The 24,539-nt window shown below is 42.3% G+C and overlaps 4 protein-coding genes across 4 annotated transcripts; 1 reads left to right on the top strand and 3 right to left on the bottom strand.

The window, feature by feature from the left end:
* LOC310990687 (RING finger protein 222) lies at positions 1–633 on the bottom strand (the record flags this gene model as incomplete). Its single annotated transcript, XM_083978166.1, has 1 exon — positions 1–633. The coding sequence occupies one exon, from the start codon at positions 631–633 to the stop codon at positions 1–3; it is 633 nt and encodes a 210-aa protein (XP_083834292.1).
* A 1,202-nt stretch (positions 634–1,835) lies between these two features.
* ndel1b (nudE neurodevelopment protein 1-like 1b) lies at positions 1,836–11,258 on the top strand. Its single transcript, XM_083977593.1, has 9 exons — positions 1,836–1,972; positions 4,714–4,810; positions 7,216–7,369; positions 8,205–8,353; positions 8,529–8,665; positions 8,785–8,952; positions 9,044–9,135; positions 9,282–9,427; positions 9,564–11,258. The coding sequence occupies exons 2-9, from the start codon at positions 4,725–4,727 to the stop codon at positions 9,652–9,654; spliced, it is 1,023 nt and encodes a 340-aa protein (XP_083833719.1). The 5' UTR covers positions 1,836–1,972; positions 4,714–4,724; the 3' UTR covers positions 9,655–11,258.
* Positions 11,259–11,786: 528 nt separating this feature from the next.
* On the bottom strand, positions 11,787–17,341 carry LOC310989858 (medium-chain acyl-CoA ligase ACSF2, mitochondrial-like; the record flags this gene model as incomplete). Its single annotated transcript, XM_083977010.1, has 16 exons — positions 11,787–11,840; positions 11,932–12,000; positions 12,101–12,211; positions 12,446–12,587; positions 12,740–12,891; positions 12,973–13,080; positions 13,184–13,260; positions 13,359–13,450; positions 13,552–13,703; positions 13,796–13,891; positions 14,136–14,298; positions 14,405–14,517; positions 14,715–14,768; positions 15,176–15,304; positions 15,687–15,882; positions 17,244–17,341. 16 exons carry the CDS (start codon positions 17,339–17,341, stop codon positions 11,787–11,789), a joined length of 1,806 nt encoding a protein of 601 aa, XP_083833136.1.
* A 1,229-nt stretch (positions 17,342–18,570) lies between these two features.
* On the bottom strand, positions 18,571–24,507 carry LOC310990317 (medium-chain acyl-CoA ligase ACSF2, mitochondrial-like). Its single transcript, XM_083977654.1, has 17 exons — positions 24,397–24,507; positions 23,795–23,957; positions 23,216–23,411; positions 22,699–22,827; positions 22,313–22,366; positions 22,029–22,147; positions 21,734–21,896; positions 21,032–21,127; positions 20,798–20,949; positions 20,597–20,688; positions 20,430–20,506; positions 20,245–20,352; positions 20,007–20,158; positions 19,715–19,856; positions 19,493–19,603; positions 19,336–19,404; positions 18,571–19,237 (listed from the first exon to the last, which is right to left on the bottom strand). Exons 2-17 carry the CDS (start codon positions 23,911–23,913, stop codon positions 19,187–19,189), a joined length of 1,830 nt encoding a protein of 609 aa, XP_083833780.1. The 5' UTR covers positions 23,914–23,957; positions 24,397–24,507; the 3' UTR covers positions 18,571–19,186.
* Between the last annotated feature and the right edge of the window lie 32 nt (positions 24,508–24,539).

The following is a 24,539-nucleotide window of genomic DNA, read 5'->3' as shown; positions in this document are numbered from 1 at the left end:
CTATGCCAACAAAATCCAGGGTAAAGTCGCAGCTACCAGTGCCAGTATTGTAAACGCTGAAAGCAAAACCAGCAAGCATCGTGCAGTCGTGCAAATCCTGCGCCTTCGCCTTCGTTGAGGTTGAACCACAGTCATCACAACACTGAGAGCATCTTCTTCGGCCATGGGTCGCCCTTGAGCGCTTATGATAAAGATCTGAGATGCCGTATGGCTGGGGCTGATCAGCCTCTGTCTCCGGACTCTCTCGGGGATCCCCCTGAACCATCCAACGATCCTGTTTACTCCTCTCGGCAGGTTGCTCCAGGAGGCGCGCCGTGCGTCTTGGAGCTGTCCCGGAGGCAGAGGCAGAGGCACCTCCAGGGTCTGGGTCTCATCTGGATCTGGATCTGGGTCCTTGTCCGTCGCGAGGGACACCAGCACTTCCTTTTGTTTTTTGATGAACGTAAGATGCCGGCAGATTGGGCAAATGATTGTGTCCCTTACGTTCCCATCGCTGCTGACCAGCGTTTTGACCAGACAGTCGTGGCAGAAGACATGTCCGCAGCTCAGGGTCCTCTCAGCGCCGGAGAGACACTCGTAGCACACCGGACACTCTTGCGCGTCCTCCTGGCCATCATCCTTGTAAAGTGCCATAGAAGGAACAAACACCCACTGCAGCGAAGGAGTCGAATAAATGAAGAAATAATTTAGTTTAAAATTACACTCCAAATGGTAAATGTGGTGTGAAGTTCTCTCCTAGTGCTGTTTCCCTCAGCGCATGACTTATTGTTTTTAACTTTGGGCTGTCAGTGGAGGCGGGAGCAGCGTCTTGTAAAACAGGGCCTGCCACCTGTGGCTGCGGTGACTTGATAGAGTGGGCCCCTTGAAAGCATTACTGGCAGTTTAAGTGGCCGAGCTGGTTCACATTTCACGTGCCTCACACAGGACAGTTAGCCTATGGCTTTCCTTGAAAAATAGTAGGCTAACAGACAACACAGTTACAAATTAAATGGGGACATTTTATATTGTGGCTTTTTGAATCTAAAATATCAAACCTATTAGGGTTAAAACTTGGCTGATAGACAACTGTTAGGTTGACTAAAACTGTGCTCTTGGTGCTCCCTTAGGCCTATTACCTGACATTATATGCCACCTTGTGGTCAAAGCAGTGAAAAATAAACTGTGTTGCTATAACTCCACATTCCAATGAATATGAAACTGCTTTTTCCCTGTATGGCCTTATTTGCAGTCCAAGTATTATGTGATATAGGCTACAAATGTATATCACAGTTTACACTTACACTTACGAATAAATAAGGGGGGAAAAATAAATTTTGAAAGAGAAGGACACCAAAAGTAAAATAAAGAGTTCAACAAAAAAAGTTAGCTCCAAGTTTTGTTTTGTTTTTAAAAATGTTTTTGTTTGTTTGTTTTTAAGATAGCTGATTAAATTAGTCAATTGTTTTGCTTTTCAGAATTGGAGAGTCTATGAAACATGTTAACAGACGTTTTTAAATTTAAAAAACACATTAGACTTTTACCATGATTATTATTAGCAAAAGTTTAGTTCAAAAGAATCTTAACCTAGGCCTACTAAATAGTAAGAGCTCATTAGAAGACACTTCAAATGTGTAAATGTTGACTGAGTCTTTTTGAATCAACTATGTGGTCTATCTAGGCTTATACTGTATTATATCATTTCTGGTAAATCCACTTCTGGAGTAGCCCTGATAGACTGTAGAGAGCGAGAGCCCTACCCATTTCTGACGTAACCGATACCTACGTCACCACGCACGTCCATGTCGGGATTTACGTTGCTTCCGGGAGACGCGTTGGCAATTTCCTCGTACAGCGCAGTCACTTCAGCGTCAAACCGAGGCCAGGGCAGGGGGAAGGTGTGTGAGTGTGTGTGTGTGTTTGTTGGGTGTAACACAGGCTGGAAGACGACTCGCCGACACCAGAAGACACTTGGACACCGTTTTGACATGAGCAGGTAGGACCATTTTTAAATGTCCCCCTTTTTTTCTATTTCGGTTTGGTTTGTTCAACCGTTGACTTGTTGGTGTGTTGATGGCGTGATCCTCCGGTGTGTTTACCGAGGCGCTCGCTTTCAGCTGTGATTTTTTTTTTTTTTTTTTTTGCTTCATGTGCCATATTTACAATTACCACTTTAATGCTCGTGTTTCTTTTCACTTTCTGTATGTGTGCCTCTCTGTTTTCTTATACGGCAATCAAATGTAGGCCTATAGTTTGATATAACGTTACTAGACACACTGCCTGTCAAACCTCGCAATATCAGGTGTCGACAAGTTGATAGCAGCGTTGAAATTAGCAACCTGCCGCTAAATATTACCCCTGTTACCAGGGATGTCAGTTTATTATGTTTGTTAAAGATGCTCATTGGCTGTCAACCCTCAACCCACGTATTTGTGATGAATGTGAGTTGTCATTTCTCTTTTACAGTAGCCTAAAGCCCCGCACTAGGCTATTCATCTTCGTTTTTTTTGTGTACTCATATTGAACTTCTAGCATTTTCCTAGCTTAGATACATTTCTCCTCTGCAGCTAATCAAGCTAACACACAGGAACCAAACATAGACCCTTTTCCTCAAGGAAAAAACTATCACACCCTGTAAACATGCAGGTCTAGTTGTTATGTTTTTAGCCAACCATTAAGGCATTTTGGAGAAAGTATTTGTTTCCCTCCTCTCATAGGCCTCAAATATAGAAATATGACTACATCATCGTGAGTACTTAAATTCCTAGGAGGTATTGTGTCATCTACATCAAAAAGAGGATGTAGAGACAAGAATGTGGGAGAGGAAACTGTCTCTTCTCAAACTACCTTCCTCCTGGTTGTATTTTCCAGATGTCCCCTCCTCAGTAAGTGAATTGTCACCATCACCAGATCTGCTGGCGATGAGCCCTGTCTGTCCTGATATTGTTGCAACAGACAAACAGATCCAGGGGTCAAGCTGACTCTGCTCCAAAGGAGACTGAAATGAGATAGCACAGGAACTGTCATGTACTCTGGCGCTTGTCCCGTTACATGACGTACTGTAGCTTAAGCTTTTCATCTCATTTTAAGTGATGTATTATGTTACAACAACCACAGAGGCTGTCTGTCTTCGTCCGTCCGTCCTGAATATGTGAAATGGCTTTGGTAAGGATATCTACCCATCCTAGTTCATGTGAGCCATGTGCCTTGTCACTGGTCATTGGGTTAGTAAATAATTTGAGGGTGTTTATCCTGTTATGGCCTTTTGATCTTGTATCTCCATGGAAACAGCTTCCTGTCCCTCATGTCTTACTCTGCAGCATCATAACAAACAGAGATCTGCTGTGTTTTCTATTCGTGGAGAGATTTGATAACTCTCCTTGGTAATATGATACACCTAACATGTTATGTCAGAACATTTGGCTCTCTCCACCCTTACAGTATTTTGGTGTCTGGTTTCTTTGGTGATTTCCAGAGTAGTGTACCGACACGTGAGGGGCCTGCACCAAGTAAATTGTTGATGATGACGCCACCTCGTAGGAATGCGTGGAGGGAAGAACAGCCCTGCCTTTGAGGCTCCATCGCTCTGAGTCTAGACCATCGTATTCTTGGCAAGGGAAATAACATATCCTCCGCCTTCCCTATAAGCCCGACCCAGGCTTGTCTGGCCAAACTATTATAGTAATAATGGCTGCAGTAACATAGGCCGCTAGATTTCCTTATTTATATAACCACTTTTTGCAACACCAAACAAACTGAATTGCACAAGCCCTTATAAATAACCTATCTGCAGGAAATCCTCATGAGCTCCCGTCGGGCTGTTCGGTAGATATTCCTAGAGCTCCAGCACACACACACACACACACACACACACACACACACACACACACACACACACACACACACACACACACACACACACACACACACACACACACACAGAACTATCAAAGCAGCTCTTCCCAGATGTATTTAATAACTTCCTGAAACCAGCCTTGTAGATCGACGCAGAGTGTGGCAGCATTTACGCAGTAGCTCACCAGAAAAGAGGAACCAATCGTGTAGTAAAGTGTTAACAGGAAGGAAGGAAGATGAAAAGCTTTTAAGGCTTTGTCAAAACTTCAGAGCAAGGCTCCAACAGACAGCTTTGAACTATTTGGTGTTGACCACACTTAATTAACATGGATTGTTGTTACTAACGAACTTGTTGTGTTGACTTCACATGAGTTGAGCAGGAATGGGGTTAGAAATTTTAATGAGTCAATGAGGCCAGTCATTGAGTTTCTAGAGAGGCTTTCCGTGTTGGCCTCCCACAGTCCCTTTTATTTCAGTAAGTACATTTTCATTAGAGGCTGTGGGGAGTGTAGAGTCACCGATTCATGAGTAACTCAGGATGACACGACCTCGGATACAGGATGACATGGCCGGGCCGCTCGGGCAAAGAGAGGTCTGTTGTGTTATCTTCCCCAGTTAGGAATGAGGGGAATTTTAAATCTTGATGTGTCTGGTTGTCTAGCTCTGAGGTAAAAGGAGGATGAACTGTACCTGACTCGACATGCCAAAGGATGCAAACTGTGCCATGCCTAACCATGTTAGGCTTACGTTTTTTTATTTCATTTTAAAGTGCCATGTCATCTTCTCTGAAGCTCATTGTCATTGCTGTTGCATCAATTTAATAAGTGATGAACTCTTAGCTGGTATAAATGACTGTTTGACTAATACATATTTGATCCTCAGGGTGCCCTGACATGGACACAGAGATGATTCCCAAATTTTCGTCAAAGGAGGAGGAAGTTGATTACTGGAAGTCACAGGCCCTCAAATATAAGAAAAGGTAGGCCACATGCTTTCTTTCTCATGAGATGGGATAATATCATTATATCTTCACTGAATTTCTTGCTGTGTGAACTGTGAAGCAGAACCCCTTGATCAATATTTAACCTGATCCGTACATGCACTGTGCTACTAAATATAGAAATATAGCCCAGATGTTCTGTTGTGTAAAGCTTTGTAGAAGAAGAATATTATTTGCTTAGTAGGCTTATTTTTAAAAAGTAGATTACGTAAGAGTGTGTCATAGCTTATTTTGCGGTCTGTCCTGCCAGAACATTGAAACAGATATCAGCTGGCGGTAATCACCCGTATTAAACAAACACACTCGGAAAACATTAACAACTCAGCAGCAAAACAACAGCAGCAACACAACTTTGCTGAATGGTTCAGCTCTCACTCTTATATAATAGGCGGATGCTAATTTGCTGAGTGTGTAGATCTGTCCGTAGTTATTAAAACATGCGATTATACAACTGTTTAAAAGTTTCAGCAGAGGAAAACTGGGTTCAGCCATATAAGGCAAAGGCACAGACAAGGTCTTTGAAATCGGTGCCCACAAACAGCTGTGGTTTACTCTGGAGGAAATGACGACACCCTTGATTTCTTAAACAGAGACCACAGCCTGTGTGGGGATACAGTAGGCAGCTCAGTCGTGCTGCCTGGGCCCCATCGTGTTAAGGTTGAAATCCGAGTGGTTTTCCAAGAAATTCCTGCTGTGGGTACAGTTGGGAAAAACATCAACCCGTGGAAAAAACAACCAAGTATAGCCCCATAGTACTAGCCACTGCCTGTCACACACACATGTTTTCGGGTGTGTATGTTCTCAGGATCACTTTTATAGTTATCTAACACGCTGTGTTTATTAGTTACCTAATGAAAAGTGATCCACCCAGGGTGATTCAACTTTTTCCATGTTGTTCCACCAAGCTACTTGTACTTCAGATTCAGAGTCAGAATACTTTATTTATCCCCAGAGGGCAATTCACTTTCCACAGACCAACTAACACATGACATCACATTCACATAGTTACTCAGGGCATATTTTGCAGAGCTCTTTGTGTGGCACAAAGTGCATAGGAGTATATAATCCTATACTCAAGTAAAGTGCAACATTCAAAATATAAGTTAAAAGAAGTTAAAAGGAAGAAGTAGAATACAAGTAAGAAAAAAAAGAAAAAAAAGTGAAAAATAGGTCTTGCACAAGTAGTTAAAATCCACTACCGCAATATCAATGTCAAGTATAACATAAGGATGAATAAAAAAAATAACAAAAATACAAGAGGTTCTCTCTGTCCTGTAAACGTAGTTTGTGGTGAGACAACCACTGTGCATTGAGAAGCTGAATTGCTGAAGGAATAAAAGACCTGGCGTAATGGCTTGGTCTACACAGTCATCGCTAAACACCATCAGATGCACTCGTTCTCCCACACTCAGTTATTTAATGCCGCCGTGTGCTGCACACATGTTGCTCTGCCAGTCATTCTGAACCGTGAGGGAAACGTGAGCGAGGACGAGTGTGTGTGTGTGTGTGTGTGTGTGGTTACACAGGGAAGTTATAGGGCCCAGCGTGCTGATGAAGCAGCCTCTGTGGCGCTGGTATGCGTGGAACGAGCCACGGCACAACAACTGATTCATGGATTCCACGGCTGTGTAGAGCCACTGAGAGGCCATTATCCTAGCGCAAGTCAGCTGATCTCAACCACAGTGTCACCCGCCACAGGCAGAATAATCGGGGTCAGTGCAGATGACTTAAATTTAGAGATTGTTATTCTTTAATCAGTCTCCTTGTTACATGGGGGTAGTTAGTTGTAAATATCTACACTCAGCAGAAACTTAATAGTAAATGTGTTTTTCCCCCAAAAGTTTCCCTGTGAAGGGTCAGTGCTGACCAGTGTGTACACACATCCCGCTTCTTAGTCCATATCTCCTTCCTGTTCCTTCCTCTGCCCTCTCATTTTCCCCTCACCCTCGACCCTTTAACCTGCACTGCAGCTGAGGACACATGACAGCAGGGCCTGTTTTCCTGAGCTACTTCTGAACCACCTACTGTCACAGTTCAGCTGTCTCTTTAGACCTATATATTTAGAACGCTTAACCTCGACAATGCTGAGCCGCACACTATTTCCTGTTTGGCAGAGGCAGGATTGAAGGTTAAAAAAATGTACAAATATCCGACTGGCTATTCATGCAGGTTTATTTCTGGCCAGTGGAGATAAAGCTACTGTACTAGAACATGCCTGAGCCTGGCTCATCTTGCAGGACAAAAGCCGGTCAGTTTCTAGAGCTCGCGGTCATTCAGCCGGTCAGCTCAACACAATTGAATGGTGGGCAATGAACAGCGGGCAGGGGGGGGTTCATAAATTGACAATGATTGTTTATGTTTTCCCAATTGTGTGCGCCATCCAGTTGCAACGATGCACAGGAGGAGCTGCAGGAGTTCCAGGAGGGGAGCCGCGAACTGGAGGCTGAGTTGGAGGCGCAGCTCAGTCAGGCCGAACACCGCCTTCGAGACCTACAAACCGAAAATGAGAGACTGAAGAACGAGGTTTGCAACCTCAAGGTAACCGAGCCTGGTGACTTGCAGTGAAGCTTGTTTCCGAGGCCAGCATGCATTTATAGTCTGCTGGTTGGGATACTAATAAAGTAATTTGGTTACTCAAGAGGTTATCTGATCTCTTGGACTCAAGCACAAGGTCTAGTGTCTGATTTGTATGCTAGGTGTTAATAAGACATGGCCCTAGGTAATCCTCCAGCACTTCTTAATTGGATGGAAGGATAAGGAGGAAAAAAATAGAAAACTACAAAGACAAGTTGGGTGCTTGTTCGCAGCAGACAGCACTGCTAGTCAGAATTTTAAAAGCTCTCCTTTGATCCTGTACATTGGACATATTTCACCTGTACATTGAGAACGATGCACTCACCTGAAAAGTGTTGTGATTCTTCATGTGAGCGTGCTTGCTGCAGCTTGTGTTAAAGACAAACTGGGAATGAACCAGAGTGGTCATAAATCATGCTTCTCCTATGTCTGAGCCTCAGAAGGCCACATTTCAGGCATGCACCCCTGACACTGACAGTAGTGTGAAGTAAAGCACCCCAGAGCAAAATGAGCCACAGGGCCTGCCCCAGGGAACAAAGAAAGCCCTTTGAAAGTGACATAAAGTGGAAGCACATCTTCACTAGTTGTCTTATGATCTCATGGTTCACCAGGTTTCCCCCCTACTGCTGATAATGACTGTTGTATTGTGCATAAAATGGTGAATAGTGTTTTCACAATGCATGCCTCCAGTAAAAGGAAATGACAAATATTGTCTCCTGGAACAAAGGTATCTTTGACATCCTTGTGTCTCCACATAACACTCACTCCTCAAGCTCTTTTCTCTGGTTGACTCTATCAGGAGAAGCTGGAGCAGCAGTACGCCCAGAGTTATAAACAGATCTCCATGCTAGAGGACGACCTGGGCCAGACTCGCAGCATCAAGGAGCAGCTAAACAAATACGTCCGTGAGCTGGAGCAGGCCAACGATGACCTGGAGAGAGCCAAAAGGTCAGAGAGACACAAGTGTATACAGACTCGAGCAAACAACAACACAAATGCCAGATTTGATATGAGAAACACATTTAGTGGCACATTCTGGAGATTATGCAAATGTGTCTGGAGCTACAGTGATGAAAAATAAAGATATCAACAGTTGTCCCAATCATTTTTTTTTTTTGTGCAGGGCTACGATAGTGTCTCTGGAGGACTTTGAGGGCCGTTTGAACCAGGCCATTGAGAGGAATGCCTTCCTGGAGAGTGAGCTGGATGAGAAGGAGTCTCTTCTGGTGTCTGTGCAGCGGCTGAAAGACGAAGCACGAGGTAAAGACACGTCACATGCAAATCTATTCAGCCCCTTTTTTGCAAGGCAGTATGTCACAAGCGTACGGGTGAGCGGAGGAGTGTTTCACAAGTTTGTCTTCCTACTGTATCCTCCGCAGACCTGAGACAGGAGCTGGCGGTGCGGGAGCGGACGACAGACAGGATGTCGGCACCCAGCTCTCCCACCTTAGACATCGACAAGATAGATTCTGCAGTACAGGCCTCGTTATCCCTCCCAGCCACGCCTGTAGGAAAGAGCATAGAGCAACCCTTCATCAGCTCCAAAGGTCAGGATTAATCTCACTATTATATTTACACAATAGAGATGGAAAAACAAACTACGCTGCGTGTACTAATATCAGCTTGTGTGTGATCTAGCTTTGACCAACGGCTGTGGCAACTCATCCCTCACCCCCAGTGCGAGGATCTCGGCTCTTAATATTGTTGGTGATCTCCTGAGGAAAGTCGGGGTAGGTGTTATTATTAATTAAAAAAAATAAGGTTTTCCCCTCTATGTATCTGATAGCATACAGCATTTTATGGTTGACAAACTAAACTCGGAAATGTGTTTGTGATGAGGCTCAAGACAGATGGTGTTTCCCGTTTTTGTCACCAGGCCTTGGAATCCAAACTCGCCGCCTGTAGGAACTTCGCCAAAGACCAGGCAGCGAGAAAAAGCTACACCACTGACAATGGCAAACTCATCAACAGCAACGCCACCAAATTCTCTCACTCTCTACATACCTCTTACCTGGACAAAACGTGAGTTAACCTGTTCCAGACGCTCACATCAAAGCTTCAGAGTTCAAAAAGCAGTCGGTGCCTTTTACCTGTTGTTCTGCATATTTGTCAGCATTTCCATGTTTGCTAATGCTCCACGTGTTCTTGGAAACTGTAGGACTGTTAATGGATTGAACCCTAACTCCTTGACCTCCATGGCAACATCCAGAGCCGTGTCTCCCCCAGGCATGCTGCCTCTGAGTGTGTGAGGCGACCCCCTCCCCCCCCCCCCAACGCCAGAGAGGACACTTGAAAGACCATTACATTGTGTGCTACGTGTGTATGTGTGCGTGCGTGTGTGAGTGAGTGACAGCGAGAAAGGGAGATTGAAAGGAAGAGTGATGGGTGTGTGTGTGCGTGCGTGTGTTTGCCTGCTTGGGATTGTGCATTCTTTTTGAAACCTGATGTGTGGAAGAGAGGCTCGACTTATACGGTCAACTTGCCTCCAGTTTGCAGCTCTAAATGCATCTGTGAGCAGGTGCACAGTTACTCGTGCATATTTACCTGCCACATCCTTGCATGTGCCTAAAGCTGTACCGTTCTGTGCTTGTATGAATGTTATTCCAACGTGTTGCTCTCTAGATGTCAACTCTGTTCATTCGAAAAACTACTATCCCTGACAAAAGGTCTCTAACAGACTACAGCTTCATCTTAGCCTTTTTTTTTCTTCCTGTCTTTTCACTTAAATTGCACAGTTAAGCTAATTTCAATTTAGAATGTATTATATTTAAAAAGGGATATGTTCATATTAACTAATTTATCTCACAGTATGCTTTAAATGAAATATTTCCTTTGCAATTTCTTTGCATGTGTGTATATGTGACGTGGGGGCGGGGAGGTGTAGATGGACCCCATATTTATGACTGAAGTGAATGTTGATCGTTCAAAGCCATGTAGCCATAGTGCAGTCTTTCCTCTTGTTACAGGCTACTCGCTGTAATCGGTTTGGAAGTAGTCTTCATGTTAAAGGTTGGAGATATCAGCTGGTTCTGTCCTCTGGGTTAAACCTGCACTTAAAACAAACTGCTCCTCGCATGTTGCTCTGCAGTCCGGTGTTTTCTTCTGTGGGCATCCATTGGCATTTTGAGGGAACAGTTTATGCCTTTTTTTATGTTTAATGTGGAGATACAGTTTCAAGTGTTGTGACAGGCTCATTTACCTCGTTCTGATGCAATGGTTGTAATCCACGGTGCATTTCTGAGTAGATTAATTTAGTTTTATTAAAAACTCCAACCCACACAAAAGTATTCTCAAAGCAAAATTAAAAAATGACTCAAGGAAACTTTTTGAGACTGTTAACTTTGGCTGCTGTATATGAACTCATGGTTAAGTGTGGCCTTTGTGTCATGCAGCACATTTGCTGACTATGTGTTAATTTGACTTTTGGCTCTTTGATTTTTTTTTTTTTTAGCAGGTTGGCTATTGTCCAATGTCCATGCATTCGTTTTACATCCCAGATTTTCGTCTAAACCTATTTTGCTCTTCATAGATCCTTGTGTCACCATTTTGACATCTCAAAGCGTATTTGCAGCCTTTAGCATTCAGTTATTTAATAATTTGAGATGTCACCATGGGCACTCTATGAGCCTGTTACTGAAGTGTGTTCTCATTGTATATAGCTTGTAAGGATGGTAATTTTTGCCTACCACATTTGTACATACTGACATTTGGAATTAAGGTCCTATTTATTTCAGATTCTGTATGGCATGTGTTCAAAGAAAGAGTTTTACTGTTGTACAGTGGTGAAAGCCATTGTATCACGATATCAAACTGTCAAAATTGTTTAAGTAAATAAAGATTGAGATGACAAAGACACTGTACTACTTTATGTGTAAGTGAATTATATGTAGTTTAAAGGTTCTGTAATGTATGTAGCAGAACACAAAGATAGTAAAGGTATCCTGAACAGTGAAGTTGCCACTCCTCTGCGTCAGTTGTAATCTTAGTTTTTCTGTTTTTTTTTTAATGGAAGCTAGCCTGCTAGCATCTGCATATTGGCATAATATGTGAATATGAACACCTAATCTTGAGCTAGCACAGTGTGGTTCATGTTCTATTTCAGCTGAGATGCAGGCGGAGCATCGGTTTGAGATGCTGGTGGTAGTGCGACATCTAGTGGCAGTGAGGCTAAGTTACAGGACCAGCACAAGGTTCATTTTCAGGACATTGTATCTAGCTTTCAGGCACACTTTGAAACCATCAGTGCACATTGTGCTGTTTGATAGTATTTAATTATAAATGGTTTAATTATTTGATATTTTGCAACAAAATGTATATTAAAAAAGACTAATAAACATTAAAGCAGCAAAGTGTTCGGCTCCCCAGCAAGGCTTGGTGTTGATCAGTCCAGACCCAGTTTCTTCTCCATATCCTGCTTTAATATATTCTTCTTGACCTAGAAAAACAAAAAAGTAGCAGTGATCTCAATCGTGCTGCTTATAGACTAATCATTTAGACATAGCAGTATAGTACACAAGAACTTATACCTTTCCAGAGACGGTCAGTGGGAAGCTGTCCACAAAGATGACATAGTGTGGGATCTTGAAGTGAGAAATCTAGAAAAGAAAAAAAGAGAGAAGCAAACATCAGTCCCCTCTGTGCTCCCAAGTTGGGTGTGTTGATCTTTTGGCTCTTCTCTTTACCACCTACTCTCACCTGGCCTTTGCAGAACGCTCTTATCTCCTCTGTGCTGGAGGTCTGGCCCACCTTCAGCCTGATGCAGGCACACACCTGCTCACCCAGCCTCTCATCTTTCACTCCAACCACCTGGGAAACACAACACCTTAAATTCACATCTACCACTACAGCTGATGTCTGGTATAAAGTGATCTCTCCATGAAATGTATTTGAAACATATTGGGTTAGAGTGATGAGTGTTGATTAAAAAAGAAAAAAAGAGATTTGAACAGCTGTTAAACAACAGCAATAAAAGAGACAAAACTGAAACTTTACAGTTGGTGGTTAGATACTTTGCTGCCCTCCAGTGGTTTTGAGTCTTACCTGCGCCTCTTGCACTTTGGGATGTGTGTAGAGAAACTGCTCTATCTCAGCAGGGTAGATGTTCTCCCCTCCACGGATTATCATGTCCTTAATGCGTCCTTCAATGCGGCAGTATCCCACATTGTTCAGGCTGGCTGTGTCACTGTGTAGAGGAAGCTTATGGAGAAAACTTCTTCTCGCACATCTCACATGGATTCACAAGTAGAACATGAACACCGCTCCCACTGATGTAGACATCCACAGTGTGGTAAAACGGAAGAAAAAAAACATCTGTTCAGTCAACATTTATCTTACCCAGTCCTGTACCAGCGATCTTTTGAGATGACCTCACTGGTTTTCTCTGGATCAGCCCAGTATCCTTGCATGACACAATATCCTCTGATCATCAGCTCCCCCGGTGTCCCCAGAGGGAGTATCTCCCCAGTAGAAGGGTCAACCACTTTAGCCTGTGGTTACAATCAAACTGTAAGCCATAGTGTTGTCATATAAATGTGCAGATACAGGTCGTGTGAGAGAGGGGGGCATACCTCAGTGTGGTGCATGATACAACCAACAGTATTTATCTTCAGGTCCTCGTTGTCATGTAGGAATCCCAAAAATGTGGCAGGGCTATTCTCAGTTGTTCCATATCCAGTCTGTTTAAACATGATGCATAAACATTCTTTTAAACTGGAAAAGCATTTTTGAAAAGACAAAAACAACACAAAAAAACAAAATAGAGGACATGTAAATGCTCACCGTTATCCCTTTCATATTCATGTCTGTCCGCAGCTTTTTCACAAGCTCACGAGGGCATGGAGAACCCCCCATGAGTCCTAAAGTACAACAGAGAGAATTACAATTGCTTCAAATAACGGATTCAAACATCACACAAAATTCGATACAAAACTGACTTTGTCTTCAAATGTTTTACCTGCTTCAAGTGATGACAAGTCATACTTGTGTAAGTCTGGCTGGCTAAGCAAGTCGGTGAACATTGTGGGAGTGCCAAAGACGATGTTACACCTTAAATAACGATACACTTGTTGCAGTCAATGAAAATGCATGGCAGCTGCTGTGGTGTACATCTGAGAGTCATTTGGGTGATGAGAAGCCTTTTCCCCTACCTTTCACTCTCAATGGCCTCCAAACTGGCAGTGGTATTGTAGCCAGAGGAAGGGAAGATCAATGTGATACCATGCACTGCCATACTCATCCCTCCAAGCACAGAGCCAAAGCAGTGGTACATGGGTACAGGCACACACGCTCGCACCTGGGGCTGAGGGAAATATAGGGAGCATACTTACTCATGTTTCATACTTTGCATTTTGTTCAAATCTAGACACAAATACTGTACATGTATGTACTTACGCTTGATGGATATCCCAGTCGCAGACCCATAAAGTAGGCGTTATTCACAGTATTGTGATGGGAAAGAGTGGCTGCTTTTGGACTCCCAGTTGTACCCTAAAATATCAAAACATGACTTGCTCTCATTCATTGTTGACATACCAAACACTCACACCCCACCACTTCAATCAGCCATTGCAGGCGTGCAATGCATAAAATCCTGCAGCTTTTCACATCAAATTTTAGAGGAAGATGGAATCTCATTGTGTTTCCAATGAAGTGCTTGATGAGTCTCTGTTACATCAAGAAGATAGTCCAAGTGCATGCGCGCCATTGTAAAAGGTGCAATAAGGAAAATTACTGATGTGAACTGAATGTTGATGGGGTCATCACAGGACAGCTTGCTCTGTAGATCCATCAGCAGTTGGTAGTGCCGACTCTCTCCTGCTTCCATCACATCATCTATGTGGAGCATCCCCGGCTGTCTGCTGTCTGTCACAATCACCATACGCAGGCTGGGCACCCTATGGTATTTAAATTGCATCAAGAAAATCAAATCATTAGTGTCATTAGAGAAGTATTGACAGTATCTTACTATCACAAGAAAAAAAATTCTGAAATCTGTCAGACCTGAAACTTTTGACCTTGCCAGCTCTTGCCATCTCTGGGCAGAGCTCTCTAATCATCTCACAGAACTTCTGGGTTTTAAAGTGAGTAGGACAGACCACTGCTTTACACTGGACCTAGACACAACACATTCATTCTGTTTGAGTTATATTCTTACATGCCTTTGTGTGCAGATTGTGTTAGTTTGGACGACAGTCAGGTGCCTAAATTGACATGCGTTTGCAAAGTTTCACTTTGGTTGAGTACTATAAGTATGTGGTTTTGTAAGCAGGCAAACGCACTGTGCCACATCACTGGCAAAGTTGTACTGTACCTTCTGTAAAGTAAACTCCAACTCCTTCAATTGATAGGCTGGGTTCAATGACACCTGTAAGGATGACAACACTTTAAAATCAAATCTATTTATTCAATGAGGGTTTCGTTCCTTCCTTGCACAGTGCTCTATGCAATTTTGTGCAAACTAAACTAAAACTAAACAGCCATTCATCACACATGCCAATTTCTTTACATTAAATATATTATATAATGTTGTATAATGCATAAATACTGTATATAGTGAACAAAACATTGAGGGAATGTAATGCTTGGTAACATATAATGGTACAGCTACATAATAACTCCCGTGGGCCCCTGGACAGGTTCAATGTACTACTCAGTGACACTTGACGGTGTGTTGTAATTTGACCTGAGCTGAAAGACTGTCTGATTAACCACAAACACACACTGTTGTACAGTACAAATCATTTTAAAGGGATACACAGCTCCCAAACCCACCAGTATAATTCCAGCCTTGGCTGTGGCAAACTGGAAAAGGATCCATTCATATATGTTGGGTGCCCAAACTCCCAGACGGTCACCTCGCTTCAGCCCCATTGCGAGGAGACCTGCAGCTGCCTTATCAACCTGCACCAATGAATCACAAAAATAACAGTTTTCTTTTAAAAGGTATAAGTGAGAGATGTTTTTTTTCTTATGCATGCAATTAAATTAACTTGTTATAAGCCTCATGATTATTTCTCATTGTTCCTAAAGCCTGGAGAGACCCTGTTAAACCAGACTTTGTTAGAAACATTAAACATTGTAACCAACAGCTCCTACCCTTTGTCTCAGTGTTGATCAATAAACCTGTAGTGTAAAAATGAAAATCTATCGACTTTGACTCTCAGTGGCCAGTGATTGGATCATTTTCTTGCAGGTTTCAGAGCTCCAAAAATATCAATTGAATCGCAAGAAGCTATGTCGATACATGCATGAAGGTTCCTGGTAACCAAAATCTGAGACACACATCTTGCTGAAGCTGTGCAAAGGTTTTCCGGATGCCCTCCTCAAGGAAGACCACAGCTTCACGGTCAGGCCAGCGCTGCACTGTGTTGTCCAGGCTCTGGCTCACAGTCTGGGGGAGCAGAGGGATGGTGGAGGTGCCATGGACATAGCTGGTGGTCAGAGTGGGTTTGTGAGGGGCACTGTCCACATGGAGAGACCTGGGCCTGAGACCAATATTGAGGAAAAAGCACATAGGTCAAACACACATGCACATGTATGATTTGTAAAGTGCTACAGTAACTGATTATTTCACATAATTCATGATAGAATACATTAGTTGTCATAAGCTCTATAAACAAGATATAAAAAACACACAGCATGCCAAGACAATCAGACTTAGACTCAGTCTTAACAGCCAAAAAAATACCACAGCATGAGTTCGGTAATGCAAGCAAAAACAAGTCTTTGTTTTAGTGCAATGATGTGAACCTTAAACCAAAACAACCATGCAGCAAAACACTGAGCTCATATTGTTGGCTGACAGCAGAATTTTCATGGTTAGCTTTTGAGTACATGAGAGCAAGAAATTACCAGACAAATGTGTTTCTTGTTCTTTATGCAATGGATTTATATCATCAGCTAGAATCAGGGCTTTGTTGATTCTCTGCATTTTGAAGTTTTGTGCAAGTATTATTTCTCAAACTCTCCGGCATGTTGGGTCATTAACAACAGTGGTTTCTGTGGGGAAAACCACTACAAAAACCTTGTTTTTGAAAGACATGAACTCTACAGACCAAAAGATGCTTAATCATTGTTATGGAACAAACTGGTGCAGTCCATGTTAATTCCCCCAGAGAGCAATTGAGAAATCGGAACATTCAGAGCTAGGTCGAGGGTTAGGAGGTTAAAGTCTGTGATACCTGGTTGTTAAATATCACAGAAAGGAGGGAAGCAGTGAGACACAGACTGTGTAGCTGTGCTGTCTGGATAGAGGCATTGTGTTCACAACAATACATTCGATAACAGCCACCTCCAGGTTGGCCATGAAAGGTCATTGCTCAAAATAACAAGGCCTATTTTTTTGTTTTGTTTTGTTTTGTTTTGTTACAGCACTGCCTAAAACCAAGTTGTTTTTCCAAGATCTCACAAAGATCTTTGTTACTTGATTTAAAAGCAATGTTAATATTGTTAAGCACTGAAGACATTAATAGAGCACAACTAGACTCTCCTATATACTGATATTATATCATGAAAGTACTGTAGGGCATTTAAGCAGAAGAATGGAATAGTAATTTCTTAATCTCAAACAATTCATTGAAACAAAGCTAACAACAGTGGGGGTGGGTATACCACAACAACGAAAATGTCAATATCTCAATAACTTGTCATATGCCTTTCTGTGATTCTTCCAGTCTCTCTGTTCCACCTGCTGGTGACACTCTAAGCTCAATGGACACATTCTGAAATTTCATCCGAAAGCCAAATATCCCTAACTTTTTGTGAGTAATGTATTTCCATATCTCATTTCAGAGTGACACCATGACACAATTTGATCAGAGCATGAAGAGCATAGACTTACGGGCACCACTGGAGCAAGCCTGTGCTGCTTGATTTCCATGTCTTGCTGTGTTTCAGTCCATCCACAGACCTCAGACTGTGAGCACAGGACCTTAACATCGAGTAAAAAATCAGTCCTGGCATCGGACTGAAGTGTCACAGAGTCTGTCTGTTTCAGCTGAATCTGAACACAGTATACACAATATACTGTAGCTGAGAAGACACTGTGTGTTAATAATGAGCTGGTTCTTTACACGAGGTCTGGTTATACATTACCACTGTAACTGTAATCATTGACCTCCACTTATTCTAACTGGCTGAGAGATAAGAAAATCTTTGATTTCATTACAAGACAAGACAATAGAAGTGGTTCAAATGGCTCAAATGGTTTGAAAAGTTAAATATTTTGAAATCTCAGCACTCAAAACAACCTGAGGGAAATGTTCTCACTACATTCGCTTCATCTTTTGCCTAAGATAATTTTTAAGAAATCATTAAATGTCTAGGAAGGGGACACAAAAATACTGAAGCAATTAACAACATGGCCAAGCCAAAAGTTTTTTGTTGTTGTTGTTGTTTTTTTCTCCCTCAGTAAGTTTAATGCTTGAACTACTTATTTTGAAATTACCTGCAAAATTATCTGCAAAGGCACCGGTTCCAAAGTTACATTTCAATCAGGACAGACTTAATTCTGAGTCAATTAATAAACTGTTATTGCCATGTGAAAAACCAAGAGAGGAAAAGTGAGAAATGTGTGCGAGTGTTTGGTGATTAGACCCCATGGTGGTTGTTAGGGAGGCATTTGTGGTGATGCCGATGAAGAAGAAGAAGTACCAGAGTCCTGTATGTCCTATGCTGAAGGAGTTTATTTAGGCTCGGCCGAGGAGAACAGAAGTTTCATCAACACAACATGAGTGCGTTAGGCCACCTCAATTCAAGGGTCAAACAGTAAAACTCAGATTCTTATACTAGCAATGCAACGAGATAGCAAAAGGGGAGATGTGTTAACATCCAATTGGCTATAGTGCATAACCATGAAGATAAGGATTCACACCAGCTGTCATCCAGTGATGGTGAGCGTTATCATCTAACTCTACAGCTATGTCTGTAACCAGCCAGAGAGTGAGATTGAGGACGCCAAAGAGGGACCATGGCCTTGGCATGTTTCTAAAAGAGAAAATAGGGCAGATAACTGATCCTAAGTCACTATGACACAGAGGGATTGACCATTACGTAACTACACAAATCTATCTATAGGGAAGTGAAATTATTCTCTAACAGTGGTGTCATTATATTAAAAAAAAAAAAAAAAAAAAAAAAAAACAGGGTGAGGTTGTGCAAAGTATCCCCAGATCTGGAGATGATGTGGAGTGGACTCGCTAGTACTGGACATGGAGACTGGAGGTGAATGGGATGGAGAAGGGCCACAGCAACATAGACCAAGATGACAGTGCAGTACAGATAACAGAGTTTAAAGTTTGTCAGCACCAGTATGATTGGCTGGTTCAGATTGTGGTGAAATCTGTTTGGTTACTGAAAATACCTGAAGTCAGCTGATTACAAGCGGTGAGGTGTGAGAGAGGATTGTGAATGAAGGAGGCATAATGATGATGAATGATCTACCTGACTAAACTCATGCTTAGTTGCTTTAAAGGGACAAAATAAGGAAAATACTCATAACACTGCAACTAATTTTAATTTAAAGAAAAAACATTGTCATACCAGAATCCTGTATAAACAACAATGATAATATCTTGCTTAAATATTGATTGTGAAAACGTTTAATATGCAGTCACAGACATACATCAGAAAGACACAATTTTTCTTACTAACCACACTAAAAGTAAAATGCACTCCTTTACCTAAACTGTGAAGCAATCAGTTACAGAGTCACAGTTGCATTGATCGCTCCTGCCACCTGTCTTTTTTCCCAACATGTATACACAATGTCCATCAGCTCACAGATTAAAGGCCCAGTTTCTTCTCCATATCCTGCTTTAATAAGTTCTTCTTGATCTGAAAAAAAAAACAAAAAGGAGCAGTGATCTCAATCATGCTGCTTATACAGTAGACCAATCATTTACACATAGCAGTACAGTACACAGAACGTATACCTTTCCAGAGACGGTCAGTGGGTAGCTGTCTACAAAGATCACATAGTGTGGGATCTTGAAATGAGAAATCTAGAAAAAAAGACAGACTTCAATCCACACTGTGTTCTCAGGCTGGACATGTTTGGATTTGGCTGTTTTATTTACCACCTATTCTCACCTGGCCTTTGCAGAACGCTCTTATCTCCTCTGTGCTGGAGGTCTGGCCCACCTTCAGCCTGATGCAGGCACACACCTGCTCACCCAGCCTCTCATCTTTCACTCCAACCACCTGGGAAACACAACACCTTAAATTCTTAACGACCACTATAGCTGCATCAACAGTGGCTGCCATCAACCATTTATAGACACTTTACTGCCCTCCAATGGTTTTGAGTCTTACCTGCACCTCTTGCACTTTGGGATGTGTGTAGAGAAACTGCTCTATCTCAGCAGGGTAGATGTTCTCCCCTCCACGGATGATCAAGTCCTTAATGCGTCCTTCAATGCGGCAGTATCCCACATTGTTCAGGCTGGCTGTGTCACTGTGTAGGGGGAGATTGTAGAGAAAATCTGTACAGCCCACATGGATTCACAAGTATGGCATCCATTGCTAACGTATATGCATCTTTACCTGTACAAAAATGTTTTTTTCTGTTGGATTACACACAGTCATAAGTCAACATTCAGCTTACCCAGTCCTGTACCAGCGATCCGCGGAGATAGCCTCTTTAGTTTTCTCAGGATCTTCCCAATATTCGTGCATTACACAACTGCCTCTGATCATCAGCTCACCCGGTGTCCCCAGAGGGAGTATCTCCCCAGTAGAAGGGTCAACCACTTTAGCCTGTGGTTACAATCAAACTGTAAGCCATAGTGTTGTCATATACAGTAAATGTGCAGATAAAGGTTGGGTGAGAGAGGGGGGCATACCTCAGTGTGGTGCATGATACAACCAACAGTATTTATCTTCAGGTCCTCGTTGTCTTGTGGGAATCCCAAAAATGTGACGGGGCTATTCTCAGTTGTTCCATAAGCTACCTGTTTACACATGTTGATTGTGAGTTTTATTTATAAAGAAATGTTATTTGAAAAAGGTGCATAACATAAGTCCTTACTGTTATCTCTTTCATGTTCATGGCTGTTTGCAGTCTCTTCAAAATCTCTGGGGGGCATGGAGCACCTGCCATGATCCCTGAACAAACAGACATGGATGCTTCAAATGGCTTCAAATGTACAAACATAGTACTGTGTGTGTGTGTTTGCCTTAAAAAAAAATTCTTACCAGCTTCAATGGTTGTCAAGTCATACTTGTGTAAGTCTGGTTGGCTAATCAAGTCAGTGAACATTGTGGGAGTGCCATAGACAATATTACACCTTGAGGGGAAAAAAACAAAACAAAACAAAACAGTTGGCAGGTCAAAGAAAATCCATCATGGCTGCGTTACCATACAAAAACACATGGCTGACAACAGGCATGCCATACCTTTCACTCTGAATGGCCTTTAGATTGGCGACGCTGTTGTAGCCAGCCGAAGGGAAGACGAGTGTGACACCGTGTGTTGCCATCATCATTCCTCCAAGGACAGAGCCAAAGCAGTGGTACATGGGTACAGGCACACACACTCGCACCTGAGGCTGAAGCAATTATGTAAAGCAAGTTTACTCATGTCTCATTCTTTGGGATCTACTCAAATCAACACCAAAAATATGCACTTACTCTTGATGTAAAACCCATTCGTAGACCGATAAAGTAGGCATTATTGACAATATTGTGATGGGAAAGAGTGGCTCCCTTTGGACTCCCAGTCGTACCCTGAAACATAAAAACATGACCTAATTTGAATCAGTGTTAAATAAACACTCACCCTCTTCACTTTATTAGAAACACCTGTACAGAACCTCTGTTAATTTAACTTGGTGGGGGAAAACATAATCGCATTGACTTTGACCATGGCATAATAATCATTGCTGGCTAAAACAGCAGAAGACTAATGTCGGGTTCCACTCTTATCAGCCAAGAACAGAAATCTAAGGTTGCAGTGGGCACAGACTCACCGAACCTGGGAAGATGAAGGCTGGAAATACATTGCAGAATGTATCTGGTACGCTAATGCTCGGTTTTCAATTTGATGTTAACAGCAGTGTTTGTGGCCTCTCCAAGCAGCAAGTCTGCATCCAGTAGAACGACACGGGATGTGGTGGAAAAGGGAGATTCACAGCATGAACATGCAGCTGACAAATCTAGTGAAATTATTTGACGAAGTTATGTCAACATAATCCTGTGCAATCCATACCACAAAAACTGAGGCTGTTATGTAAGTAGTGTTTCCAATAAAATGCTTGATGAGTTTATGTTACAATATGAAGTCAGTCAAAGGAGTACAATACTAATTGTTAATGGGACAATGCTGAAGATTACTGATGTGAACTGGATGTTGATGGGGTCATCACAGGACAGCTTGCTCTGTAGATCCCTCAGCTCTTTGTGGTGCCGACTCTCTCCTGCTTGCATCACATCCTCTACGTGGAGCATCCCCGGCTGTCTGCTGTCTGTCACAATCACCATATGCAAGTCTGGCACCCTGGTAAACCCAAGACAGGATACCACAAATTGTAGCGACCTTAGAAAGTATTGACCATACTGTATCTTACTACAATGATGATAATAAAGAAAGAGCATGCATTGTGAGAAAGTTTTCTGAAATCTGTCAGACCTGGAGCTTTTGACCTTGCCAGCTGGTGTCAGGTCGACCTCTGGGCAGAGCTCTCTCAGCATCTCACAGAACTTCTGGCTTTTAAAGTGAGTAGGGCAGAGCACCGCTTTACACTGGACCTAGAACACACCACATTCATTCATTCATTTCATTTATATTCTGGCTTGCCTTTGTTTATGGGTTTCACTAGTATGACTAATAATTTATTAGCCATCTAAACTGACAAGCATTTAATGCCAATGCATGGTACTATTATAAGTATAACAACACTGGCCATGTCATACCTTCTTTAAGGTAAACTCCACCTCCTTCGCCTGATAGGCTGGGTTCAAGGACACCTGCAAGGATGACAACAAGTCAGTTTATATAACCACTCGCCACATATTTTCTCAAAGGACTCTACATTTACCATATTTCCCACACCTTTAATACATAAAGTTTATCACACTGGTTAGTACTGTACATATTGAGGAATTCAAATGACCCGGTAAACAAATAATGGTACAGCTACATAATAACTCCCGTGGGCCCCTGGTCAGGTTCAATGTACTCCTCAGTGACACTTGACAGCATGTTGTAGTTTGACCTGAGCTGAAAGACTGGCTGATTAACCACAAACACACACTGTTGTACATATCATTTTAAAGGGATACACAGCTCCCAAACCCACCAGTATAATTCCAGCCTTGGCTGTGGCAAACTGGAAAAGGATCCATCCATATATGTTGGGTCCCCAAACTCCCAGTCGGTCACCTCGCTTCAGCCCCATTGCGAGGAGACCTGCAGCCGCCTTATCAACCTGCACCAATGAATGTCATAAAAATATTAGACAATTCTCATGGACACAATATGTCAGTAATGCCTTGAAGGAACTTCTTTAAGCTTGGCATAAATATTAACTTGAACTCATTATGAACTGATTAGCTTTCAGTGGTCAAAGTTTCAACAGGAATGGTTAATATTTATACAGTATGACAGTGATTTGAAACAAGTCTAAATCGCATTCCAGTTGTTCCAGTTATAATGTGATTGAATAACATGCAAATCTGAAACACATTCATAGCCAGACCACTGCAGCTTTCAAAAGCTCCAAAAATATCAATGAAATATTAAAATTCTATTGTGTTTATAGATTGATATATTAATAGAGGCGCCTGATAGCTGACAGCTCAAAATCTGAAACGCACATCTTGCTGAAACTGTGCAAAGGTTTTCCGGATGCCCTCCTCCGGGAAGACCACAGCTTCACGGTCAGGCCAGCGCTGAGCTGTGTTGTCCAGGCTCTGGCTCACAGTCTGGGGGAGCAGAGGGATGGTGGAGGTGCCATGGACATAGCTGGTGGTCAGAGTGGGCTTGTGAGGGGCACTGTCCACATGGAGAGACCTGGCACAGAGAACAGCATTCAGGAAAAAGTGCATGGGTCAAATACAATGCACTATCACATGAACATTACTAAAGATTTTGAAGAGAAATTGATTATTAGGCAGTCATCTTTACAAAATACACAAACCTTGAATGGACTCAATAAATGAGAAATAAAAACAGGCACCATGCCAAGACAGCCAGACATTTACCTACAGTAAGCATGGGCTAGTTAATGCAAGCTAAATCTGAGGAGGTATATTGTTTCAGTGCACCTATGAAGCCTTAAACCAAACAACCATACAGAAAAAACACTGAGCTCATATAGCTGACAGATGTCATAGCCTTTTGAAAATAAAAGTTTTATCATTTTACTGTATGCTTTATGAAGAGCATAAACTTACCGACACCACTGGAGTAAGCTTGTGCTGCATGGTCTCCATGTTTTGCTATGTTTGAGTCCATCCACACATCTCAGACTGTGAGCTGAGAACCTTATTGAAGAAGAAATTAGTCCTGACATTGGTCTGAAGTGTCACACAGTCTGTCTGTCTGTGTCAGCTGGATCTAAAAAAGCGGAGCACAAGACACAGTATGTTAATGAGCTGGTTCTTACCAGTTTACCTTTTGCCTGCTTTATCACTGCTTGTGTAATATTTAACCTCCCCTCATTCGAACAGGCTGCGAGATAAGAGTATTGTCAACATTTGGCCATTCAAACAACATTTGAGTACATTTAACGAATAGATTTTCTTCATTCCACTATACTATTGTATTGTTAGGGGAGATAAGCAGGGCACAAATGCATTTCGCAAACACAGGGAAGCAGTTTGAAGTGATTTATTAGGGGAGGAGGGGCAAAACTCAAAAAAGTCTCCAAAAATCCAAACGTAAAGAATCCAAACAAAAGGTATGATAGAAAAATACAAAAGTGGACTTCAAAGTGCTGAACTACTAGGGAAAAACCCAAAGAACCAAGAACCACAAAAGAAAACCAAGGACTTACATTAGGGAAGCACATGGAGGAAAAGACACGACGAGGAAGACAAGACAGACTGGCAAAACAGGAGCGAACATGCACTAAAGAGACAGAGAGTTACAGTAATGAAAACACAGGACAGAGGTGTTGAAGACACCAACAAAGCTAGA

This window comes from Trachurus trachurus (assembly GCF_905171665.1).
Source record: "Trachurus trachurus genome assembly, chromosome: 8".
Classification (NCBI taxonomy): Eukaryota; Metazoa; Chordata; class Actinopteri; order Carangiformes; family Carangidae; genus Trachurus; species Trachurus trachurus.
This window is presented reverse-complemented; position numbering and strand designations above follow the sequence as displayed.